Source organism: Oncorhynchus keta, chromosome 28 (genome assembly GCF_023373465.1).
Source record: "Oncorhynchus keta strain PuntledgeMale-10-30-2019 chromosome 28, Oket_V2, whole genome shotgun sequence".
NCBI lineage: Eukaryota > Metazoa > Chordata > Actinopteri > Salmoniformes > Salmonidae > Oncorhynchus > Oncorhynchus keta.
In genome coordinates, this window is record NC_068448.1 from 2086514 (window position 1) to 2111603 (window position 25090).

Below are 25090 nucleotides of genomic sequence, written 5' to 3' on the forward strand. Positions count from 1 at the left end.
TAGTAGTGCACTAGAGAGGGGATAGGGTGCTCTTTGGGACTCATCCTGCTTTTAAAAAAACTTTTTTTTTTTTTTAAGGATCAAAGATTTACGTTGCTCAACAACTGAAATATGTGACACAATGATCCCATGGTGCGGCAGGGTAGTCTAGTGGTTAGAGTGGAGGTGCGGCAGGGTAGTCTAGTGGTTAGAGTGGAGGGGTGGCAGGGTAGCCTAGTGGTTAGAGTGTAGGGGCGGCAGGGTAGCCTAGTGGTTAGAGTGGAGAGGCGGCAGGGTAGCCTCGTGGTTAGAGTGTAGAGACGGCAGGGTAGCCTCGTGGTTAGAGTGGAGAGACGGCAGGGTAGCCTCGTGGTTAGAGTGGAGGGGCGGCAGGGTAGCCTAGTGGTTAGAGTGTAGAGGCGGCAGGGTAGCCTAGTGGTTAGAGTGTAGAGGCGGCAGGGTAGCCTAGTGGTTAGAGTGGAGGGGCGGCAGGGTAGCCTAGTGGTTAGAGCGTTGGACTAGTAACCGGAAGGTTGCAAGTTCAAACCCCGAGCTGACAAGGTACAAATCTGTGGTTCTGACTCTGAACAAGGCAGTTAACCCACTGTTCCTAGACCAGTTAACCCACTGTTCCTAGACCAGTTAACCTTCTGTTCCTAGGCCGTCATTGAAAATAAGAATTTGTTCTTAACTGACTTTCCTGGTTAAATAAAGGTAAAATAAAATATAGTTTATACTAACAAGCTGACCCCAGGTACTCTCAGTCAGGGTTGCAACAGTTCCACAGAGGGTAGATCACAGTCTTCTTTCTCTGGTGCCAAGTGTCCCAAATGTACACTATGAAGGGAATAGGGGGCCAACGTTTAAACCAGAGTCCTATGGGCACTGGTTAAAAGCAGTGCACTATATAGGGAATAGGATGGCATTTGGTAGTGAACCTAAATGTTTGCATGCAGCTGCTGTTATCACTGTGTCACACAAGAAGCCAGGCAAGGACACCAGAACTGGGGTAGCAGCCCTATCTGGAACAGGACACGTCCGGTTCTAGATAACATATCTACGCTCGTTTCCCTGGGAGTTTAAAAGTCTGGTTTATCGTCGTTAGGATAGTCAAAAGTTGACACACCTACTCATTCAAGGGTAATTATTTGTACAATTATCTACATTGTAGAATAATAGTGTATACATCCAAACTATGAAATAACTCATAAGCAAAGAAGTTAATGCTGGTATATTTTTATATTTTTTCAAAGTAGCCTCAGATGCCACATAGGACGTTAAAAGGACTAGATTAGGTTTAGGGACAGTTGCTCTTTAAAATATTGTATTAATCAAATTTTCATAATAATAATATAATCACATTACACATTTTAGTAACGACAGGATGCCTTTGAAAGCTAATAAAACTTTTATGACCGACAGGGTAGCCAACCGGAGCCGCCGACAGGGTAGCCAACCGGAGCCGCCGACAGGGTAGCCAACCGGAGCCGCCGACAGGGTAGCCAACCGGAGCCGCCGACAGGGTAGCCAACCGGGAGCCGCCGACAGGGTAGCCAACCGGAGCCGCCGACAGGGTAGCCAACCGGAGCCGCCCGACAGGGTAGCCAACCGGAGCCGCCGACAGGGTAGCCAACCGGAGCCGCCGACAGGGTAGCCAACCGGAGCCGCCGACAGGGTAGCCAACCGGAGCCGCCGACAGGGTAGCCAACCGGAGCCGCCGACAGGGTAGCCAACCGGAGCCGGCGCAGCCGATAAGTAATAAAATAAAGGCAGCACTTCTAAAATAATATTGAATATCTTGCAAATTCAGCAAGAAAACTTAATTATTTTTTGCACAAAATGAAAAATGTGTCAGTGACTCGCCAATGGCTTGATGTTTCAGCATCGTCTCAATATAGAGTTCTTGCGTTCGACCACGTCACGTGTGATATGCACCCACAGGACGGACGAGCAATATCCACCGTCGTAATACGGACGAAGCCCGAGCTGAAATGTGAAGCTAACTGAAGCTGGTTAGTTTTAGAAAACCCAGAGCAGATCTAGCTTGTTGGGTTGCGTTGATGGATTCGAAGGTATCCGTGTCACCTTGATGTTGAGGCAGCCAACCAGAGACCGAGCTGCCGACAGGTAACTGAAGCTGGTTAGTTTTAGGAACAAGCTAGATCTGTTCTGGGTTTAAGTTGTGTTGATGGAGTCGAGGGTGTCTGTGTCACCTTAATGTTGAGGCTGGACACGACAACGTCTCCTGTCGGTGTGATGATGGGAAGGTTCTCACAGCTGATGCCCTTCTCCACGTCTATCACCTGACCTGCACACGCACAACGGGACAGTTCAGGACACAGAATACACACACACACACACAAAATGGGACAGTTCAGGACACAGAATACACACACCAAAATCACACAGTACCAGTATCCCCATTTCTAGCAATACCATTGTAACAAGATGGTGTAATACCATTAGATGACCGACCCAAAGAGGAGTCAGACGAACACAGCCAGCCAGGTGAACACAGCCAGCCAGCCAGCCAGGTGAACACAGCCAGCCAGACAGCCAGGTGAACACAGCCAGCCAGCCAGCCAGGTGAACACAGCCAGCCAGACAGCCAGGTGAACACAGCCAGCCAGACAGCCAGGTGAACACAGCCAGCCAGACAGCCAGGTGAACACAGCCAGCCAGACAGCCAGGTGAACACAGCCAGCCAGACAGCCAGGTGAACACAGCTAGCCAGACAGCCAGGTGAACACAGCTAGCCAGACAGCCAGGTGAACACAGCTAGCCAGACAGCCAGGTGAACACAGCCAGAGCCAGGTGAACACAGCCAGACAGGTGAACAGCAGCCAGAGCCAGGTGAACACAGCCAGAGCCAGGTGACACACAGCCAGAGCCAGGTGAACACAGCCAGACAGCCAGGTGAACACAGCCAGAGCCAGGTGAACACAGCCAGACAGCCAGGTGAACACAGCCAGACAGGTGAAACAGCAGCCAGAGCCAGGTGAACACAGCCAGACAGACAGCCAGGTGAACACAGCCAGCCAGACAGCCAGGTGAACACAGCCAGCCAGACAGCCAGGTGAACACAGCCAGACAGCCAGGTGAACACAGCCAGCCAGACAGCCAGGTGAACACAGCCAGCCAGACAGCCAGGTGAACACAGCCAGCCAGACAGCCAGGTGAACACAGCCAGACAGAAACACAGACAGCCAGGTGAACACAGCCAGACAGCCAGGTGAACACAGCCAGACAGCCAGGTGAACACAGCCAGACAGCCAGGTGAACACAGCCAGACAGAGCCAGGTGAACACAGCCAGACAGAGAACACAGCTAGAACACAGCCAGACAGACAGACAGGTGAACACAGCCAGACAGACAGGTGAACACAGCCAGACAGAGCCAGGTGAACACAGCCAGACAGACAGGTGAACACAGCCAGACAGACAGGTGAACACAGCCAGACAGACAGCCAGGTGAACACAGCCAGCCAGACAGACAGGTGAACACAGCCAGCCAGACAGACAGGTGAACACAGCCAGACAGACAGGTGAACACAGCCAGACAGACAGGTGAACACAGCCAGACAGACAGGTGAACATAGACAGGTGAACACATCACAGAAGATCCACAGGTTCAGTGAAGTGTTATTTATTGGTATCTTTTCATTTTGATCAGTGAAAACGAATTGAATGTCGTTTCTGGATGTAAAATTGAAATGTACCGATTTTTTTTTATCTGGCCGGGGGGGTCCCCGCTGTAAAAGTTTAAATAACATGTTTCCATCCAAGTTAATAGAAGGAAACTCCAGATACTGGCTGGGTCTCTGATCCACAAATTATCCAGATACTGGCTGGGTCTGAGGACCTGATCCACTGTCCAGATACTGATAATGCTGGGTCTCTGATCCATCTCCAGATACTGGCTGGGTCTCTGATCCAGTGTGTTCCAGTTCCGCCCAGATACTGGCATTGAAGAGGGTCAAATGATCCACACCAGATACTGGCTGGGTCTCTGATCCACACCAGATACTGGCTGGGTCTCTGATCCACACCAGATACTGACTGGGTCTCTGATCCACGCCAGATACTGGCTGGGTCTCTGATCCACACCAGATACTGACTGGGTCTCTGATCCACACCAGATACTGACTGGGTCTCTGATCCACACCAGATACTGACTGGGTCTCTGATCCACACCAGATACTGACTGGGTCTCTGATCCACACCAGATACTGACTGGGTCTCTGATCCACACCAGATACTGACTGGGTCTCTGATCCACACCAGATACTGACTGGGTCTCTGATCCACACCAGATACTGACTGGGTCTCTGATCCACACCAGATACTGACTGGGTCTCTGATCCACACCAGATACTGGCTGGGTCTCTGATCCACAGATACTGGCCTCTGATGACTGGCTTTGAGGTATCTGTGACCAACAGATGCATATCTGTATTCCCAGTTGGCTGAAATCCATAGATTACAAGGATCCCACACATAGATTACAGCACTGGCGTTCATCCACCTCTGGCCTGCCAGATACTGGCCTCCCTACCACTGAGGAAGTACAGTTCACCGCTCAGCCCAGTCAAAACTGTTCGCTGCTCTGATCCCCCCAATGGTGGAACAAACTGGCCCTCACGACGCCAGGACAGGGAGTCAATCACCACCTTCCGGAGACACCTGAAACCCCACCTCTTTAAGGAATACCTAGGATAGGATAAGTAATCCTTCTCACCCCCCAAAAGATTTAGATGCACCATTGTAAAGTGGCTGTTCCACAGATGTCATAAGGTGAATTCCCAGTTTGTGACAAGGGCTCTGGATCCAAGAGCGTCCCTGCTAAATGACTTAAATGTCAAAATGTAAATGTAATTATATCATATTATAATATATTATATTATATATTATAGTATTATATTATTATATTATATATCATATATTATATTATATTATATTAGATGCACTATTGTAAAGTGGCTGTTCCACTGGATGTCATAAGGTGAATGCACCAATTTGTAAGTCGCTCTGGATAAGAGCGTCTAAATGACTTAAATGTAAATGTAAATATGTAAAATGTAATGTAAATGTTATGAATGTCCTTCAATTAACTGATTTCCTTAAATGAACTTTAGCCATTTTTGTTCAGTATAACCATCATACTTGGAGTCATGTGACGATATGGTGTCTGGTCCTCCCACTATGACTCAGGAAACCATGCAGTTCATTCGGCTACAGATGAAACTTTTGATTAATTTCACAGGGTGGTGAAAGTCCACAGTGATCTTGACGCTCCTTTACAATAAATACTGATGCTCTTATTCTGCTCGACCGATAGAAATATTATCCATAATGATCTCATCATGTAGACGAGCCTACCTGCAGAGCCTCCTCTGCTCTACGGGCGGTTGGTTCGCGAGCACGTGCCAAGACTTGAGTAGGCACATTTGCTATGTACCGGTTTGTTGAAAAGGCGACGGAAAAACACATGGAATTTTACGTTTTAATCCGGGTACATGAACACTTGAGCGGGAAAAAAAAAAATCCACTGTGTGCACTACATCATCTCTCACCGATTTAAAAAGAAACATCTGCAAGAAGTCCATTTGGTAGAAACACCACCAGTGGGGAAATATACATTCTAGAACATTCACATGAAATATACATTCTAGAACATTCACATGAAATATACATTCTAGAACATTCACATGAAATATACATTCTAGAATATTCACATAAATCTTTCACCAATTGGATGGAAACATAAGTAGTGTCTTATAAAATTTTATTTTTTAAATTCTCTCAAAAAATATTGTATATTATCCCATACAATAATCTGTAATCTGAATTGAATTTTTTTTTTTTAAATAATGTACAAAAACAAATAACACTGCAGTTACACTTTGAATACCATTGGTTAACAAAAATAGCCTAGTGATTGGTTGAATTCCTTGTCAGTCAGTTTACCTCGCATCATGATTGGTCCCTCCACCCTCATGCCGTGCTGCACCAGCTGTGTTCCTCCCCCCGTCTGCTCATCCCCTCCCTCCGCAGAGCGACGGAACACGCCCGCACGCACGTCCTCGAACACAGTGAACATCTCGTGCACACGGGCTGTGTAGCCAGCCAGCTCAGTCACCTGGACAGGGTCAAAGGTTATCCAGTAAAATCAGGGCAGGTGGTAGAGTTTATTATAAATTTAGATCCATGATAGAGCAGTGGTTTCCCCAAAGACTCACTAGTTGTTAGTCTACTTCATCATGGTTCAAAATGAAAGGAAATTAATCAGTCCCTGTAACTAATCCCCAGGTTGTGGCAGTAAATGACAAAGTGTTCAGTCAACTGACCTGGTAAAACGAGTCAAAAGGGTACTGCACTGTAAAGGGAATGGGGTGACACTGGGAACGCAATCAATGAGAAGTCGGGAGCCTCAACTCCTTGATGGTGCTCATGATCCTCTTGACAGTGAGGGGTTAGGGTCTAAGGGTCGGTTCTATAGCCTCACCTCCTTAGAGCTCATTAACCTCTCGACAGTGAGGGGTTAGGGTCTAGGAGCCGGTTCTATAGCCTCACCTCCTTATAAGAGCTCATTAACCTCTCGACAGTGAGGGGTTAGGGTCTAGGAGCCGGTTCTATAGCCTCACCTCCTTATAAGAGCTCATTAACCTCTCGACAGTGAGGGGTTAGGGTCTAGGAGCCGGTTCTATAGCCTCACCTCCTTATAAGAGCTCATGATTCTCTCGACGGCGTCTGCGGCGGAGTTGAGGAGGTTCCGAGCGGTGGAGAAGGCCTGAGCCCTCTCACTCACTAGGTCCTCCTCTTTCAAATTCATGGCCAACTGCTTCACATCCTCGGAGTCTGGAAGCATACAGAAGATACATAGCCCATTCATAAACACTTCATAGCCCATTCATAAACACTTCATAGCCCATTCATAAACACTACATAGCACAACCATTCATTCATAGCCCATATACACATAGCACAACCACTTCATAGCCCAACCACTTCGCACAACCACTTCATAGCCCACACAACCACAACCACTCATAAACACTACATAGCCCATTCACGCACAACCACTTCATAGCCCACTAATAAACACTACAACCACTTACATAGCCCACTAATAAACACACAAGCCACTTCATAGCCCACACGCACAGCCCACATAAACACTTCATAGCCATTCATAAACACGCACAACCACTTAGCCCACACACAACCACTACACAGCCCACTACACAGCCCACAACCACTTCACAGCCCACACAGCCCACACACAACCACTTCACAGCCCACACACAACCACTTCACAGCCCACACACAACCACTTCACAGCCCACACACAACCATAGCCCACACACAACCACTTCATAGCCCACACACAACCACTTCATAGCCCACACACAACCACTTCATAGCCCACACACAACCACTTCATAGCCCACACACAACCACTTCATAGCCCACACACAACCACTTCATAGCCCACACACAACCACTTCATAGCCCACACACAACCACTTCATAGCCCATACATTTGTAAGCATGCTCCTGCGGGGACACAGTCAAACCCCTCCCCAGCCTTCGTCTGATGGATCATCACTGTTAATCCAAAGTCCAGAGGAGGTCAGAGCCCATTTCATATGAGGGGGGTTGCTGTAGGTTTAGTACTGTAAATCTTTCATTACTGTAAACAGAGGAGACATATAGCTGGAGACGAGCCTACCAGTAGCTAGCTTTGGATGGAGACGTCGGAGTGTTGGACACAACATGAGCCAATCAGCAGCTAGCATTGGATGGAGACGCAGGAGTGTTGGACACAACACGAGCCAATCAGCAGCTGGCTTTGGATGGAGACGCAAGAGATGCCCTGACCAACACACACACAGGGGGCTTTTGAGGGCAACAAGGCTCCAGTTTGGAGTGTCCACAGCAGTGTCCATATTTCAAAGCTACATGAACCTTGCTAGCTGGCATCACAGGGGGTCCAGCAGTATCTGGATGGATGACGGCGATTACAAGCTGGATACTGGAAGAGCATAACTCTCAGCAGAGGAAAGTGCTGAGGCGCTTAGTGGAAGCAGGGCTGCGACCGCAGAGTGAGAAGTCGGTCACCCGGTGTCGAGTTCCTGGGGCTCTACGTTGACAAGGATGGCGTGCGCCCGACCCAGGATAAGGCTCCATTAAGGAGACAGCGTCAGTGGCTTTTGTTGCGTCTCAACTTAAACAACTTCCTACCTGATAAAACGACAGTGTCGGAGCCCTTGCATCGCCTACTGGGCCAGGCAGCTCCCTGGAGTCGGACTGACGCTCACCAGGAGCTGCTGCAACTATGATGATAGAAAACCCCTGTTACTGGTCTGTGAAGAGTCTTCATATGGGCTCTGAACCCGTCTGTGAAGAGTCTTCATGTGGGCTCTGAACCCGTTACTGGTCTGTGAAGAGTCTTCATGTGGGCTCTGAACCCGTTACTGGTCTGTGAAGAGTCTCCATATGGGCTCTGAACCCGTTACTGGTCTGTGGGCCAAGAGTCTGGAGTCGGATGTGGGCTCTGAGAAAACCTGTTACTGGTCTGTGAAGAGTCTTCATGTGGGCTCTGAACCCGTTACTGGTCTGTGAAGAGTCTTCATGTGGGCTCTGAACCCGTTACTGGTCTGTGAAGAGTCTTCATGTGGGCTCTGAACCAGTTACTGGTCTGTGAAGAGTCTTCATGTGGGCTCTGAACCCGTTACTGGTCTGTGAAGAGTCTTCATGTGGGCTCTGAACCCGTTACTGGTCTGTGAAGAGTCTTCATGTGGGCTCTGAACCTGTTACTGGTCTGTGAATAGTCTTCATGTGGGCTCTGAACCTGTCTGAAGAGTCTTCATGTGGGCTCTGAACCTGTCTGTGAAGAGTCTTCATGTGGGCTCTGAACCAGTTACTGGTCTGTGAAGAGTCTTCATGTGGACTCTGAACCCGTTACTCTGTGTGCTACATGGATGAGGTGACTCGTGGGCTACAAACCCTGAACGTCGGAGTGGGAGGCTGGTCGGCGGAGAAACCGGAGGCCGGGTTGATTGTAAAGGTATTAAACAATTGGAAACCATGTGTTTTACACAGTTCCCTTAATTCCATTCTATCCATTACAGTTAACACATCCTCCAATTTAAAAGTCCTCCACTGGATCACAGGCTATAAGGTGTAAGGTAAGCAACTACATTCAGCCGCGGGACGGTTTTTGAGGGAGCGGCTGGTCGGGGAGCCAGAACAGGGTCATGAAAATACATAATTTTAAACTACTAGTGGATCCTACCACACCCGGGGGGGAACCCCCGCGACTGGTCCTACCACACCCGGGGGGGAACCCCCGCGACTGGTCATACCACACCCGGGGGGAACCCCCGCGACTGGTCCTACCACACCCAGAGGAACCCCCGTGACTGGTCTTACCATATCTGGAGTACCCTGTGGCGGTGATGATTGGTACAGCCACCATGACGAGTCCCGAGGCACTCCACAGGTATTTCATCAGGAACTGCTCTAGCATCACGTACCACAGACGCTTAAACAGGATCAGGTTGATCTGGGACGACAAGGAGCGGTAGGACCGCTGCAGCTGGGACATCTCCACCTAGTGGCAGGAGGGCATTCACATGTAATATTATAGAAACAAGGCCTAATTAATCATAATATTGTAATTTAGCAGACACTTCCATCCCAAGCGACTTACAGCTCAATGAGTGAGTGCATAATCTTTAGTATGGTATCAAATCCCTGGGGGAATTGAACCCACAACTTGTGTCGGTAATACAGCCACAGTCACCGCAACAGCCCACCGGTCACAAGTCATGAAGGCAGTCAAATTCCACGTGAATGTTTCGGTCACGGAAATTAGGCTTCTCCGAGCTCTGATGCTGCCGACGAGCCTACCAAACTTGCTACCGGCCAGGTACTCAGGGCTCTATTGTCCCGCTGACATCAATGCAAATGTATTCTAAAATCTAATCAAACGCTTCATGAGATTCCATGAGCTCATGTTGGGCAGCATTAAGGCTATGCAATTAAGGGAGAAAACAGAGTGATGGCCTCTAATAAAAAGAGGATCAGCTTTCTATAGGCTAGGCCTGCTATATTTATTTATCAGCTTTCCCTAATATGAAGCACATTGCTTCTCTTTACAACAGGAGTATAGACTACCTGGATGGCGTGAAAATGAACCAGGGGAAAAGCGTCCTCCATTCGCTATTTAAGTGCAAAGACGACATGTGTTTCTTCCTGCTGACCCTGTTTCAATACAGGTGACATGATAATGGTCCATCCAAAATCATTTAGTATATGTAAAAGACAAGATTAAAATCAAGAATAGTCTGATTGACCAATGATGGGTTACAATAGCCTATTATATATTAGCACTTGTGAATGATGCTCAGCATAAGAAACAATGCTGCCCCCCCCCCCCCTAATCATAGGTCGCACACATCATGTAGCCTAGCCCATAGGCCTATACGTTTTAAATAAAGTTTGTATCACAACTAAAGTTCACAAATAACTTAAAATTAAGCACATTAATCCACTTTACAAGGGGTGTAGAGCCTAACTAACGTACATATCGTACGCAGCGAGTGAGTTTCTAGTTTGGAGAGGATGCTTTTTAAATGGTGAAAACTTTAAATTGTATTTATTTAACCTGGAAGGGTTCATTGACATTTGAAATGGCTTTTCAAGAGTGTCCTGGCCAAGATAGAAAGCGCCAACTCAATTCAGCATTTCAGTTCAGTCATATTCAGCAGAGTAATTCATTAACATTCAAACGTAGCCTTCAAAACTTTATAGGGGTCATTCAGGCTATCAGTGGTAGACAAAATGTTCAACCTTGGACTTCCTGAGAAGAAAATAACGCTTTTTTCCATAACTGCCTAAAAACCAGCCAATCAGCATCAGAACATGATTTCCTTGCTTTAGCCCAGGCTAGATAACGGTCAGCTCAGAAGATAGCTCAGAAGAAAACCATGGCGTATCACTCCCTTTAGCCCTGAACCTGTGGAATGGGGCATGTCTGTTTACCATTTGGAAAAAGCACGTTAAGAATAAACTCTTCCTCCATTCAAAATAAAAATGTCATCAAAAAAAGCCTGCTCATTAAAACTCTAGAAATTTCTCTTATGAATAAAGTGTGGGGGTTTGTCTTAGGAACCGTAGTATTTCTAACAGCAACAACAGCACAATGGTCACTTTAAATCATTACAAAAAACACCAACAGCAGAATATTTGTGGAACATTTGTCAATATCAAATCAATCAGGGTAGAGTTCTCTGGAATGTTTGAGATGTGGGCCAATCACAGAGATAACAGCCAATCACAGATACTGAGAGCAGAGGGGGGGGGGGGTCTGGAATGTTTGAGATAACAGCCAATCACAGATACTGAGAGCAGAGAGGAGGGGGTCTATCAGGGTAGAGTTCTCTGGAATGTTTGAGATGTGGGCCAATCACAGAGATAACAGCCAATCACAGATACTGAGAGCAGACAGGGGGGGGTCTATAACAGCCAATCACAGATCACAGACTGAGAGCAGAGGGGGGTCTATCAGGGTAGAGTTCTCTGCAGAATGTTTGAGATGTGGGCCAATCACAATCACTGAGAGCAGAGAGATAACAGCCAATCACAGATACTGAGAGCAGAGGGGAGGTCTATAACAGCCAATCACAGATACTGAGAGCAGAGGGGGGGTCTATAACAGCCAATCACAGATACTGAGAGCAGCCAATCACAGATACTGAGAGAGGGGGGTCTATAACAGCCAATCACAGATACTGAGAGCAGAGCAGGGGGGTCTATAACAGCCAATCAGCAGATACTGAGAGCAGAGGGGGGGGTCTATAACAGCCAATCACAGATACTGAGAGCAGAGGGGGTTTGGAGACATTCAGGGCCAGGGTTCGGTTGCACGTTACCTGATATCAACAACTAGGCACCTCTGTGTAATAACCCCGAACAACAACTAGGCACCTCTGTGTAATAACCCCGAACAACAACTAGGCACCTCTGTGTAATAACCCCGAACAACAACTAGGCACCTCTGTGTAATAACCCCGAACAACAACTAGGCACCTCTGTGTAATAACCCCGAACAACAACTAGGCACCTCTGTGTAATAACCCCGAACAACAACTAGGCACCTCTGTTTAATAACCCCGAACAACAACTAGGCACCTCTGTGTAATAACCCCGAACAACAACTAGGCACCTCTGTGTAATAACCCTGAACAACAACTAGGCACCTCTGTGTAATAACCCCGAACAACAACTAGGCACCTCTGTGTAATAACCCCGAACAACAACTAGGCACCTCTGTGTAATAACCTTGAACGGCCTCTTTAAGAGACCTACTGCAACAATTCTACAAGTGAGTTTCCAGACAATACAAAAAACTTTTTTATTTGCAGTCACTTTGGAAAATTGTGTTTTTCCAGCTAATGGCACATTCGCTCATAGCCTACTGCAGTGTGCTCATGGCTGTGCTTATAATGTGAAGAAATAGCTTCATAGTTTATCAACATTTTAAGCTAAACGTTCTGATCTATTGCGTCAGCCACATTACGTAAAACGTTTGATGTTAGTGGTTGTATTAATTTGGGATCTCTCATCCCACAACTGTCCCAGTCTACAGTTGGAATATTTATCTCTCACACAGAACAGAGCAACCTTCATACTATGGGGGATAGTAGACTGACCGAGGCTAGTGCTTTTGCTGTTCGTTAGGCCTACTACTCATCTTGTCGGCTGTGTAAAAGTAAAACTAGGCACCTTATAATGTGTTGTGCCAATATGCACCCTCAATGGATAGGCAGGCAACAACAGCACATAGCCTACTGCAGTGTGCTCGGGAGGAGCGCGCAGCACTCGTTTGATGGGAGGAGCGCGCAGAGCACCTTCATACTATGGGGATAGGGACCGAGGAGCGCGCAGCCTACTACTCATCTTGTCGGGGGAGGAGCGCGCAGCACTCGGGGGAGGAGCGCGCAGCACTCGGGGGAGGAGCGCGCAGCACTCGGGGGAGGAGCCGCGCAGCACTCGGGGAGGAGCCCGCAGCACTCGGGGGGGAGGAGCCGCAGCACTCAGGGGAGGAGCGCGCAGCACTCGGGGAGGAGCCCGCAGCACTCGGGGAGGAGCGCACAGCACTCGGGGGAGGAGCGCACAGCACTCGGGGAGGAGCGCGCAGCACTCGGGAGGAGCGCACAGCACTCGGGAGGAGCCCGCAGCACTCGGGGAGGAGCCCGCAGCACTCGGGGGAGGAGCGCGCAGCACTCGGGGGAGGAGCGCGCAGCACTCGGGGGAGGAGCGCGCAGCACTCGGGGGAGGAGCGCGCAGCACTCGGGGAGCATTATGGACACACAAAGGGGACGCTGCTGTGAAATTCGAGGCTTCAATCTTCAAGCTTCTATCAAGTGCTTGTCAAATTGACAATGAGAGACTGATGAAGTGTGAGCAGCCTGCGCAAAAAAAAAAGAAAGACCTCATACCTTACAAGCTACTTTTTTCAAATCATTAGAGCCGCATCATGCAGCCTTACAATGTATTAATAGTCAACACATACGGCCCAATGTTTGTAGAAAAGTTACATTACTCTAAATTAATTAGGAGTTTCTTTGTTACCTGCTTAACACAGAATAGCTGCATGTGCAACACTCCCTCAAAATAGTGGAGGAAATAACCTTTTTAATTTATACAGCTTGTTCAGTTGTATTCTTCACACTATAAAATAATGACAGGAATTCTAAGCAAATCTTGTCTGCTAAACGAACTAGAGTAGCCCAAAGTCATTTGGCATATCCAGAGCATGCTATTCTGTTTTTCTGAAATAGACTACGTTTTCTTCATATCAAGATCCTTTATGCCTTTCTAAAATAAATTGATTTATTGTGACGATGTAGGCTATATTAAAATGGATTGATTAGACTTAAAAATGTAGACGTTTCAAAGGTCTGTATCAGTGGCTTGTGGGCTTTGTGTGGAAACCAGGAGACGCTAAATGTGTTGATGTTAATTAACGGTCACCGTGAGACCAAAGGTCTGCATCAGTGGCTTGTGGGCTGTGTGGGGAAACCAGGAGACGCTAAATGTGTTTGTTAAATTATCTTGGGTAGGGAGCAGTATTTTCACATCCGGATGAAAAGCATGCCCAAAATAAACTGCCTGTTACTCAGGCCCAGAAGCTAATATATGCATATTATTAGATAGATTTGGATAGAAAACTCTAAAGTTTCTAAAACTGTTAAAATAATGTCTGCGAGTATAACAGAACTGATATGGCAGGCGAAACCCCAAGGACAACCCCCCCCCAAAAGAAAAATTCTGCCTACCACTATTTTCAATGGTTGTCACTTTTATGTAAGGTGAAGTCCTCCCAGATTGCAGTTCCTAGGGCTTCCACTAGATGTCAGTCTTTAGAAAGAGTTTCAGGCTGGTTTATGGAAATATGATGCAGAAATTGTAAGTTTTCGGTGGCTGTAGTGTTTCCAAGTGCGTGAATGAGAGCACTTTCTTTGCAATTTTTTTAAAGACATTATCGACTCTCACTCAATTTGATTTATTTACGTATTAGGATACCTAAGGTTTGATTATAAACTTTGACTTGTTTGGAAAAGTTTGGGATTTATTTTGTATGCATTTTGGAGGGAAACTGGGTGGATTATTGACTGAAGCGCACCAGCTAAACTGAGTTATGGATATAAAGAAGAACATTATCGAACAAAAGGACCATTTGTGATGTAACTGGGACCTTTTGGAGTGCCAACAGAAAAAGACCAAAGGCATTTATTATATCGCTATTTCTGACTTTCATGGCGGTACCCGTCTGGTTGAAATATGTTTTTCATGCTTTTGTATGCGAGGCGTTGTCCTCAGATAATCGCATGGTTTGCTTTCGCCGTAAAGCTTTTTTGAAATCTGACACAGCGGCTGTCAGATTAGATTAACAATAATATAATAATAATAATATATGCCATTTAGCAGACGCTTTTATCCAAAGCGACTTACAGTCATGTGTGCATACATTCTACGTATGGGTGGTAATCGAACCCACTAACCTGGCGTACAGCGCCATGCTCTACCAACTGAGCTACAGAAGGACCACAAGAAGTCACGCTTTATTTTGACGTATAACACTTGTGATTTTATGAAATAAAATGTTAAATATTTATAATTCTGTAGTTTGAATTTCGCTCTCTGCAATTTCACCGGATGTTGGCCAGGTGGGACACTACCGTCCCACCTGCCCATAAGAAGTTCATTAACAATTACCAGTGAGACCGACAGTTATTTGCTTGACAATCACCGGCTGATTTCCTGACCTCCACAGCCTTGGCTTTGCTCGCGCCACATTCTTACCAACGGAGGTAGCAGCTAGCCTAGCGGTTAGAGCGACGGGCTACTAACCAAAAGGTAGCTGGTTAGAATCCTCGCGCCACATTCTTACCAACGGAGGTAAGACTCCCTCACGACGCCAGGACAGCGGAGTCAATCACCACCTTCCGGAGACACCTGAAACCCCACCTCTTCAAGGAATACCTAGGATAGGATAAGTAATTCCCCCCCCCCTTTAAGATTTAGATGCACTATTGTAAAGTGACTGTTCTACTGGATGTCATAAGGTGAATGCACCAATTTGTAAGTCGCTCTGGATAAGAGCGTCTGCTAAATGACTTAAATGTAAATGTAAATGTAGGTAGCAGCTAGCCTAGCGGTTAGAGCGACGGGCTACTAACCAAAAGGTAGCTGGTTAGAATCCCTGAGTCGACAAGGTGAACAAATCTGTGGATGTGCCCTTGAGCAAGGCACTTAGCCCTAATAGCCCTAATCGCTCCTGTAAGTCACTCTAGATAACAGCGTCTGCAAAAAATGACTACAATATAATGTAATGCGTCATAACAAGACCATTAAATGGGGTTGATGCATGGCTTGGGTAAGAGTCAGCATTTACAAACCGACACAGCTCCACACTAGAGAAACAGAGGGCTTTAAAAAAAAACAAGCAGCATTTCAGATTGGCCAACAGGAGATTAGGTTCTCTATTTCTACTTGGTCACATGCCAAGACTCCTCCCCCCCGCTGACTCCTGGCCTGACCACCCAAACACAGTAAAGAGGGTTCTCTTCACAACAGACGAGAACATTATGAAAATCACTCAAATTAAAGGGTTTTCACTCAATGCAACATCTGGAACGCTTGACAGAGTCTCCTTCCTTTCATTATTTCTTCAAGCAGAACATTATGAGGCACCTGCAGAATCCCAGAGCCTTTATGAAAAGCAGAGATAGTCAGATTTTTTAAAAATTTAACTTGGCAAGTCAGTTAAGAACAAATTCTTATTTACAATGACGGCCTACCCCGGGCCAACGCTGGGCCAATTGTGCGCCGCCCCTATGGGACTCCCAATCACGGCCCGTTGTGTTACAGCCTGGATTCTAACCAGGGTGTCTGTAGTGACGCCGCTGGCACGGAGATGCAGGGCCTTAGACCTCTGTGACAACGGGGAGACTGATTACGCCTGGCAGTCTTTTTCCCTTTCACCGGACATAATATCTCTGAACTTTGAGCATTCTGACATTGACAGAACGGTCAACGGTCATGTTTACCTTGTGCTCTATATATATATATATATATATATATATATATCTGTCAATGTCAGAATGCTCAAAGTTCAGAGATATTCTATCTATCTATCTATACACTAGGCGTGTCTGCATTTAACCAGGTGTGACAGTTACCTTGTGTCCTCCGTAGAAGGCGATCTCCTCCGAGTTGGCGATGATGCGCGAGTGCATGTACCTCAACTCTCCTTTCCTCCGGGCTTCTTCCACCACTAGCTTACCAAACCGCGGCGAAAACATCCTCAGAACCTTTGTGATAAAAGATATTTGCATCAAAAAACACAACCAGAGTAATAACACAAAGTGGGTGAGGGAACACACTGTACTACCATCTGTGGAAATAATTTCAAAACCTTTTTTTTGTTTTGTCAAAACAAAAACTGAAAAAATCCCAATAAACCAAATATTTAAGAAAAAAAGGTATTAAGACTAAATTTTTAAAAAAGCACATGAGACACCTTGGCGGTGATTGCCACGACCACGCCGGCGATGACGGAGGGCCAGGTGGTGTTGGCTCCTTTAGACTCCGCTGTCCTGAGGAGGGTATAACAGGTCACCACCACGTCCAGACACGGCTTGGTCAGGTTGGAGTACAGGTGGGCCACAGATCCAGCAAACATCACCATGTCTTCTGTCAGAGACTGGAGGAGAAGAATATGACACTGTTCATTATAAATGGTGAGAGCAGAACAATTTTGCATTTTGTTTATAACTCAACCCCTTGAGAAAGACTAGAGGGACAGACAGACACGGACCGGCTTCTGCCATAAGCTGAAGGGGCAGCAGGCTGCTAGGAACTCAGGTCAGGGTGTCAACTTACTGTTGAGAGTTAAAAAAAAAAAAAAATACTTGCACGTTTTGTATTCTAAGTTAGCTCCAGTTCTGTTAATGATATCAATGAGTGACTAACAAAATAAAATTAAAATACATTTTAAAAAGGGGGCTCCCTGATTAGGTCAGGGTTTCAGTTAGGAACTCAGTCGGGGTCTCAACTGTCGAGTTCGAAAAGCAGAATACACAAGGTACAAGCTCTACATTTGGTTGTACGTCAGCAGTTTCTCTTGCCATGTCAGTCACTAGCTATGTTTCCATCCAATTAGCTTGCCATGTCAGTCACTTGCCAACTTTCCTTCCAATTGGCAACAGATTTGAATGTAAATATTCAAAAAATCTGTATAAAAACAAAATGCGCTTTTTTCCCCCCAAGAGATGTTTCCATCAAATTGACATGTTGCAGATGTGTGGGGGGGGCCTCAGGGCTCTGCATCACAGTGCTAGCTGTGCCACGAGAGGTCCTGGTTCGAGTCCAGGCTCTGTCGCAGCCGGCCGCGACCGGAAGACCCACGGGTTGGCGCATAATTGGCCCAGCGCAGTTTGAGTTAGGGGGAGGGTTTGCCCGGCAGGGATGTTCTTGTCCCATCGCGCTCTAGCGACTCCCGTGGCGGGCCGGGCGCAATGCACACCGACAAGGTCGCCAGGTGTACGGAGTTTCCGCCGACACATTGGCTTGCGGGTTAAGCGCCGTTGTCAAGATGCAGTGCGGCATGTAGGGTCGTGTTTCGGAAGGACGCACGGGTCTCGACCTTCACCTCTCCCGAGTCCGTATGGGAGTTGCAGCAATGAGACCAGACTAACTACTAAATCGTATATCATGAAATTAGGGAGAGAGAAAGGTGTTAAAGTACACAAGTCGATGCGTTTCCAATAGCCGATGCGCTCTGGCCAACAGCCGGCAGAGAGTGTGGGTAATAGCCGATGCGCTCTGGCCAACAGCCGGCAGAGAGTGTGGGTAATAGCCGATGCGCTCTGGCCAACAGAGAGTGTGGGTAATAGCCGATGCGCTCTGGCCAACAGAGAGTGTGGGTAATAGCCGATGCGCTCTGGCCAACAGAGAGTGTGGGTAATAGCCGATGCGCTCTGGCCAACAGAGAGTGTGGGTAATAGCCGATGCGCTCTGGCCAACAGAGAGTGTGGGTAATAGCCGATGCGCTCTGGCCAACAGAGAGTGTGGGTAATAGCCGATGCGCTCTGGCCAACAGAGAGTGTGGGTAATAGCCGATGCGCTCTGGCCAACAGAGAGTGTGGGTAATAGCCGATGCGCTCTGGCCAACAGAGAGTGTGGGTAATAGCCGATGCGCTCTGGCCAACAGAGAGTGTGGGTAATAGCCGATGCGCTCTGGCCAACAGAGAGTGTGGGTAATAGCCGATGCGCTCTGGCCAACAGAGAGTGTGGGTAATAGCCGATGCGCTCTGGCCAACAGAGAGTGTGGTTAATAGCCGATGCGCTCTGGCCAACAGAGAGTGTGGGTAATAGCCGATGCGCTCTGGCCAACAGAGAGTGTGGGTAATAGCCGATGCGCTCTGGCCAACAGCCGGCAGAGAGTGTGGGTAATAGCCGATGCGCTCTGGCCAACAGCCGGCAGAGAGTGTGGGTAATAGCCGATGCGCTCTGGCCAACAGCCGGCAGAGAGTGTGGGTAATAGCAGATGCACTCTGGCCAACAGCCGGCAGAGAGTGTGGGTAATAGCTGATGCGCTCTGGCCAACAGCCGGCAGAGAGTGTGGGTATAACCTACATGACTTTATGGACATTATTTGTAAAGGTCAGAAGGCAGTCAAGCATCAATGATCATGTCACCAAGTGCTGAAGGGTTTAGGTGAGAGATTATTTGCGATTGCAAAGACTTGGGCGCTACTTTTTCGAATGACAGCGCATATTTTGTTAGCTAGCTAGCTATACACAAGTTAAAGCCATCTCGATCAGTTTACAGCTAATTCGGCTAGTAAGCTAGCTAAATCAAGGGTGGGGGGGTGTGAGAAACAGCTGCAGGAGCTCAGCCATCCACACGTGCAATTATTGACAAGGGAACATTTTTCACGCTGTGATTTTTTTTTTACAACATGACACAGGGAACGTGCCCAAGGGCCCTGACCTTCAGGGGGTCCCCCATTGATTTAGTTAGTCACTCTCATTCAGATATCATTAACAAGGTATTAGTCATGGCAAAATTGCAGGAAATTTGCTTTAATTTCAACAAAATCTGTGCCCTATAGCAAATTAAGTTTGATGAAGTGTTATAAATATGTAGAACTCCAGAAAACATGTTTTAAAACTGCAACATTTTCTCTCCCAGTGTCAAAATGTGTAGAATTGCTGTAAATTAACTTTAAAAACATACACCAAAATGTTTTGCCCGCAACCAAATCTTGCATAGGGCCCTTGAAAAGGCTAGAGCCTTCCCTGCACACGCACCCCTCCCATACACACACCTGGTCTGGGTTGGCGAGGCGTCCGTCCATGTTGCTGACGCGGTAGTATGTTTGGTTGCTGAAGTAGAGCTTATAGGCGTGGGTTACCAAGCGCGTGCGGAAGGCCAGCGCCAGCTGTCCCTCAAGGTAACGGATAGCGCTGTTCACAAAGGTGGCCGGGACAGCAATGAGCAGCCATTTTGTCAACTCCCACACAAACGCCCGGGGGTCCTTCTTCACAATGGTCTTCACTGTAAGAGGAGGATAGAAGTGTATTTAGTCCACCAATCTGCAAAGACAGATATTCTACTTATGCTCTGCTCCCAACAGCCTCAGACAACACAGTCACAGGGGTTTTATTTTACCGTTAAGTGCCTTGCTCAAGAGCACAACGGCAAGAGCATAGTACCTGGAATCTGCAAGCAGCCACCTGCCAGGTTTTTTTATTTTATTTTTTATTTTACCTTTATTTAACCAGGCAAGTCAGTTAAGAACACATTCTTATTTTCAATGACGGCCTGGGAACAGTGGGTTAACTGCCTGTTCAGGGGCAGAACGACAGATTTGTACCTTGTTAGCTCGGGGGTTTGAACTCGCAACCTTCCGGTTACTAGTCCAACGCTCTAACCACTAGGCTACGCTGCCGCCCCAGGTTGCCAGTTCATCGACCCGGACTGGTCATTCGAACCAACAACATTCAATGTCTGTCCTACCTACCTATCATGCCGTCCAGGTTGGCCACGTAGATAGAGAGGAAGGTTCTGGAGATGAGAGCCAGGGAGTGGAACCCCAGCAGACCCAACTCCTTACAGAACAGCTGGGGAAACAGGATACGAAGCAGGTGACTTAGCCTCTTCAGAAACTCCTGGTTCACAGCCGGCGAGTTACTACTTTTCTTATTTCCTTGTTTCTCTGACCCCTCCAGTAGCAGCCCGTTAGAGTTTATGGGGGGGACTGGGAGCGGTGTACCCCCGACATTCTTCCTGAGTTTAGCCCATAAGTACGGGTAGAGTTTCTTGATTCCATAGGCAGCGACGAGAAGGATAACTGCTTTTCTGGCATGGGAGGTTTTCTTGAGTTGCTCGGGAAGCTTTTCATACATTACCAACATTGTTAAGGCTGGTTAGTAAGCGGCTTTAATAAAGCCAAATACAGCTGAGCTCTCCAAACTGAAACACCTGTTAACGTTAATCTCACGATGACCTCTATTTGGCTACAACCTTTTTATTAAAAAAAAAAAAAAATGTAAAAAGTGCTTATTGCTGCCTATTCAAAGTTGCAAGCATAACAAAAAAAATGCCATCAACTATAACAGTCACTTAGCCAGTTAAAGCAACTATGAACCAACCTCGTTCAAACGAAACAGAAATGCCGATAAGACAGTCCATCGCACACGCAGTGCTACTACTGGCTAACCTGAGCTAGCCGGGCTACTTCGGCTAACAACCAGGAAAACTAGAAAGCCGCGATAAGAGATGAAACGTGCTCTCTAATAACATAGCGGTAACGTTGACATCTAGCTATATATATATATATTATATCCATATATTCATACGAGAGGTATTTACAGACGAACAACACTCACTGAAATGAAAGGGTGGAAAAAAAAAAAAAAAAATCAAAACACTTCCTAAGCTACTTAGCTAGCATGCTAACTTTAGCTGAAACTTTCTGTCAACTTCCATATCACTGGCTGGATAACGTTACCCGTCCAGCAGTAGCTCGCTATAGCTAGGAAGGTGACCTTCTGGGGGTGTGGGGGGGGGAAACAACCCCCGACTTCGACAGTCAAAATGCTCTCGTAATGTTTGACAATGTCTTGCATCAGATGTGTTATTCAACATGGACTCCTCTTCTTCTACGATATAATGGATTGATTGGCACCGCTTTATTTACAACGCAGTGATTGGCGCAGATCTTCTTCTTCTTCGGTGGGGTTTTAAGGGCGGATTTACAACCCTGAAAAGGAGTATTGCCGCCCACTACTGGCTACAGGAAAACAAAAAAGGAGGGGGAGGGGGAATCCATAATTAAAAAAAAAAGGGGGGGGACATCACTTTTAACTTCCTCAAACATCCCGAAAAACATATTACTAAAAACAAAAATCAGTCAGTCATTCAAATTCCCTCAGAGCACTGCACAGATCTGGGGACCTGAGAGGATGGAACTGCTCCAAGCCAGTAATCCGTGCAGCAACAGATGATCCATTATATTGGCCAGATACTCTCGTGGCCTCTCTAACAATGACCACGTTTACATGCGCACAATATTCCGGATAGTAAACTCATATCCGTTCACATGTACTTCTGATATCATGAGTATCCTTGTATCAATGAATAAACTAAACTAAGGCAGTTATTTTTCAACTCAACCAGACCAGGCCCTCCTCAGAGTTGTCATACCTGAACAGCACTTTATTCGCCAAGGTAGTCAGTGAATATCAGTGAATATATTAAATGTACAGGCTACAATGTGGGGACCTCATGCATGGTAATAACTACATGTAAATTCTTTAGCTAGCTAGATTCTTTATATCCACTGTTTCACCAGATGGCAGCCTGGTTTGCTGGTTGTTTCAGGAGTCCCTAAAACATTAAACAACCAGAATTACAATGTCATACTCATGTCACAACACTCATAAAGCTCGTCAGCTAGCTTGCAAAATCGCGATTTTTGTAAATTAACTTTATGATAAAAAAAATGCATAATCGTTTGTCTCTACATATTCCTGTCAACTGTACATTTTTTTGCATGATTTATTATGACAATAATAAATAATAATAATAATGATAATTACTAACATTTGCTTCCATTCTTCGTATTTTTTGTCAGCCATCTTTGCTTGAAGAAAGTCTCCAAGCCTTGGGTCTAATTCGTCATGGAAACCATTCGATATGATTGGTCATCGCCCGCCGAGAAAAGTGTACTTTTTCACCGCCTCCCACGCCACCTTCACACCGCCCTCTCCGCTTCTCACCGCTTTCCTTCCATTGAAATGAATGGGAAGCAGTGTTTTACCGCGCGGCCACCTGTGCTAGTGTATCATGAGGGTAACTGTATATGTCTATGTAATGTATCTATGTAATGTATCATTGTAGGCCTAACAGTATATGTATCCATGTTAACAATAAGAATAACAATAGGGACCACAATGGAAAATAGTATCTGACTTTAAATGTACTGTGTTATGGCGTTCTTATGTAGGTATCATCACCTAGTGCTCCCACTCTCCCTATAAACAAAAATAAACCACTCACAATGCAGTTAACAGATCGTGTGGTAGGCTACCAGACCACTCAGTCAGAATGCTGCAGTTAACAGGTCGTGTGGTAGGCTACCAGACCACTCAGTCAGAATGCTGCAGTTAACAGATCGTGTGGTAGGCTACCAGACCACTCAGTCAGAATGCTGCAGTTAACAGGTCGTGTGGTAGGCTACCAGACCACTCAGTCAGAATGCTGCAGTTAACAGGTCGTGTGGTAGGCTACCAGACCACTCAGTCAGAATGCTGCAGTTAACAGATCGTGTGGTAGGCTACCAGACCACTCAGTCAGAATGCTGCAGTTAACAGATCGTGTGGTAGGCTACCAGACCACTCAGTCAGAATGCTGCAGTTAACAGGTCGTGTGGTAGGCTACCAGACCACTCAGTCAGAATGCTGCAGTTAACAGATCGTGTGGTAGGCTACCAGACCACTCAGTCAGAATGCTGCAGTTAACAGATCGTGTGGTAGGCTACCAGACCACTCAGTCAGAATCACTTGAATAAAAACAGCATTTACAACATTCATACAAGAAACATTTATTTGTCATTTGAATCATATGAATAATTCAGAAAGTTAATGTGAGATCAGATAAAAAGCAGTACAAATGGCCAAAAAAAATGACAAAGATAGAAAAAGCTTCATATCTTCTTCTTTTTTTTTACAGGGTGCATTCATCGCTATGCAAAAGAACAATTCATAAAGTCCATCAATATGTCCATAGTCACAACCACAGAAGAAGAAAAGTAGAAGTTGAAGAGACGTCTTTATCCTCCTCGTAGGTCAAATACATGTTTTGCCTCCAGTCCTTGTTGCTAAAATGAACGAAAGGAGTCATTTAGAAATGAAAGCAGTTCCCTTGGCTTCCTCCTCATTATGGTCCATAATAATCCAAGTAGATATGAGAAGGATAATGTAATTTACAACCTCAAGGAAAGAAAACAAGTGGGGGAATTGCATTGTCATAATAAAACAGTCTAGAACCTTTTCTAGCATGAGAGCTGCTTTTTTTTTATTTATTAAAAAATGAAACCTTTCGCAAGCTACTTTTTTTTTTATTGCTTTCAAAATAGGCACATTCTTCTCATATCTTCCCCTGCAACTCTTCCCTGGGTCCTTGGTGTACAACAGATGTGTTTTCTGTCAACATACCTGGTAAAGTCATGGTTATTAACCAACTCCAAGGGGGGACCCTATTAAAATATATTTAGTATTTTCCCAAATTCAGTTTTCTCCATTTTCATTTTCCTGGTTTGGGAGTTTTTTTTTCTTCTTCTGAACAATATTACAACGATTCATAGAGAAACAACGAGGATCTAAGTCCATGTCAATGCTTCAAACACATCAGAACACCATTTTTGAAGTCTGGAACCCCCCAAATAGAGTATTTTTTGTGTAATTCTCCTTTAATTATGCACCTAGCAAGAGAGGAATGTGTCGGGAGATGTTTGTGCTGTTAGGCCTACAGCTACAAAACATCATGTCAGAGTTTATAAAACAATCAGCACCCAATTGATACATATAATCATTATATACACTGAGTGTACAAAACATTAAGCTCTTTTCATGACATAGACTGACCAGGTGAATCTCCAGGTGAAAGCTATGAATCCCTTATTGATGTCACTTGTTAAATCCACTTCAAATCAGTGTAGATGAAGGGGAGGAGGCGGGTTAAAGAAGGACTTTTAAATCTTGAGATAATTGAGACATTGATTGTGCATGTGTGTCATTCAGAGGATGAATGGGCAAGACAAAAGATTTCAATTGGCAGATATCGTGTTACGTTTGGCTTCTTGAGCCAATAGTGTCTAACCAGGGGTGGGATAATGTCAATGTTGATTTTGATTGGACAGAAGCCGGGTGATTCATGTTTATGACAGTTTGCGGAAAGAACATGCAACAATGGGTGTTTTGTAACTATACAGCGTTCTAAAATGGATTATAATGTGCTTAGAGTCGTTG

General features: G+C 46.1%; 1 protein-coding gene and 2 long non-coding RNA genes across 5 annotated transcripts in view; 1 reads left to right on the forward strand and 2 right to left on the reverse strand.

Annotated features, from left to right (window-relative positions):
- Positions 1 to 21742, reverse strand: part of abcd1 (ATP-binding cassette, sub-family D (ALD), member 1) — a 37232-nt gene extending 15490 nt beyond the window's left edge. The window contains exons 1-8 of the mRNA XM_052484335.1: positions 20581 to 21742; positions 19885 to 20114; positions 17074 to 17256; positions 16733 to 16864; positions 9414 to 9594; positions 6694 to 6836; positions 5946 to 6117; positions 2193 to 2287 (exon numbers count right to left, since the gene is read on the reverse strand). Of these exons, the coding sequence (XP_052340295.1) occupies positions 2193 to 2287; positions 5946 to 6117; positions 6694 to 6836; positions 9414 to 9594; positions 16733 to 16864; positions 17074 to 17256; positions 19885 to 20114; positions 20581 to 20974 (1530 nt within the window). The 5' untranslated portion in view covers positions 20975 to 21742. The remainder of the gene's footprint in view (positions 1 to 2192; positions 2288 to 5945; positions 6118 to 6693; positions 6837 to 9413; positions 9595 to 16732; positions 16865 to 17073; positions 17257 to 19884; positions 20115 to 20580) is intronic.
- Positions 7635 to 9255, reverse strand: LOC127913078 (uncharacterized). Of its 3 annotated transcripts, none has more exons than XR_008084578.1 (3): positions 8940 to 9255; positions 8546 to 8791; positions 7635 to 8333 (listed from the first exon to the last, which is right to left on the reverse strand). It is a non-coding gene; the product is annotated as an uncharacterized LOC127913078 (long non-coding RNA). The 3 variants fall into 3 exon arrangements; XR_008084579.1 differs by having other exon boundaries at positions 8899 to 9255; XR_008084580.1 differs by having other exon boundaries at positions 8833 to 8947.
- Positions 20555 to 23999, forward strand: LOC127913080 (uncharacterized). The gene is made up of 3 exons (XR_008084583.1): positions 20555 to 20704; positions 22696 to 22913; positions 23793 to 23999. It is a non-coding gene; the product is annotated as an uncharacterized LOC127913080 (long non-coding RNA).
- Positions 24000 to 25090: the final 1091 nt, after the last annotated feature.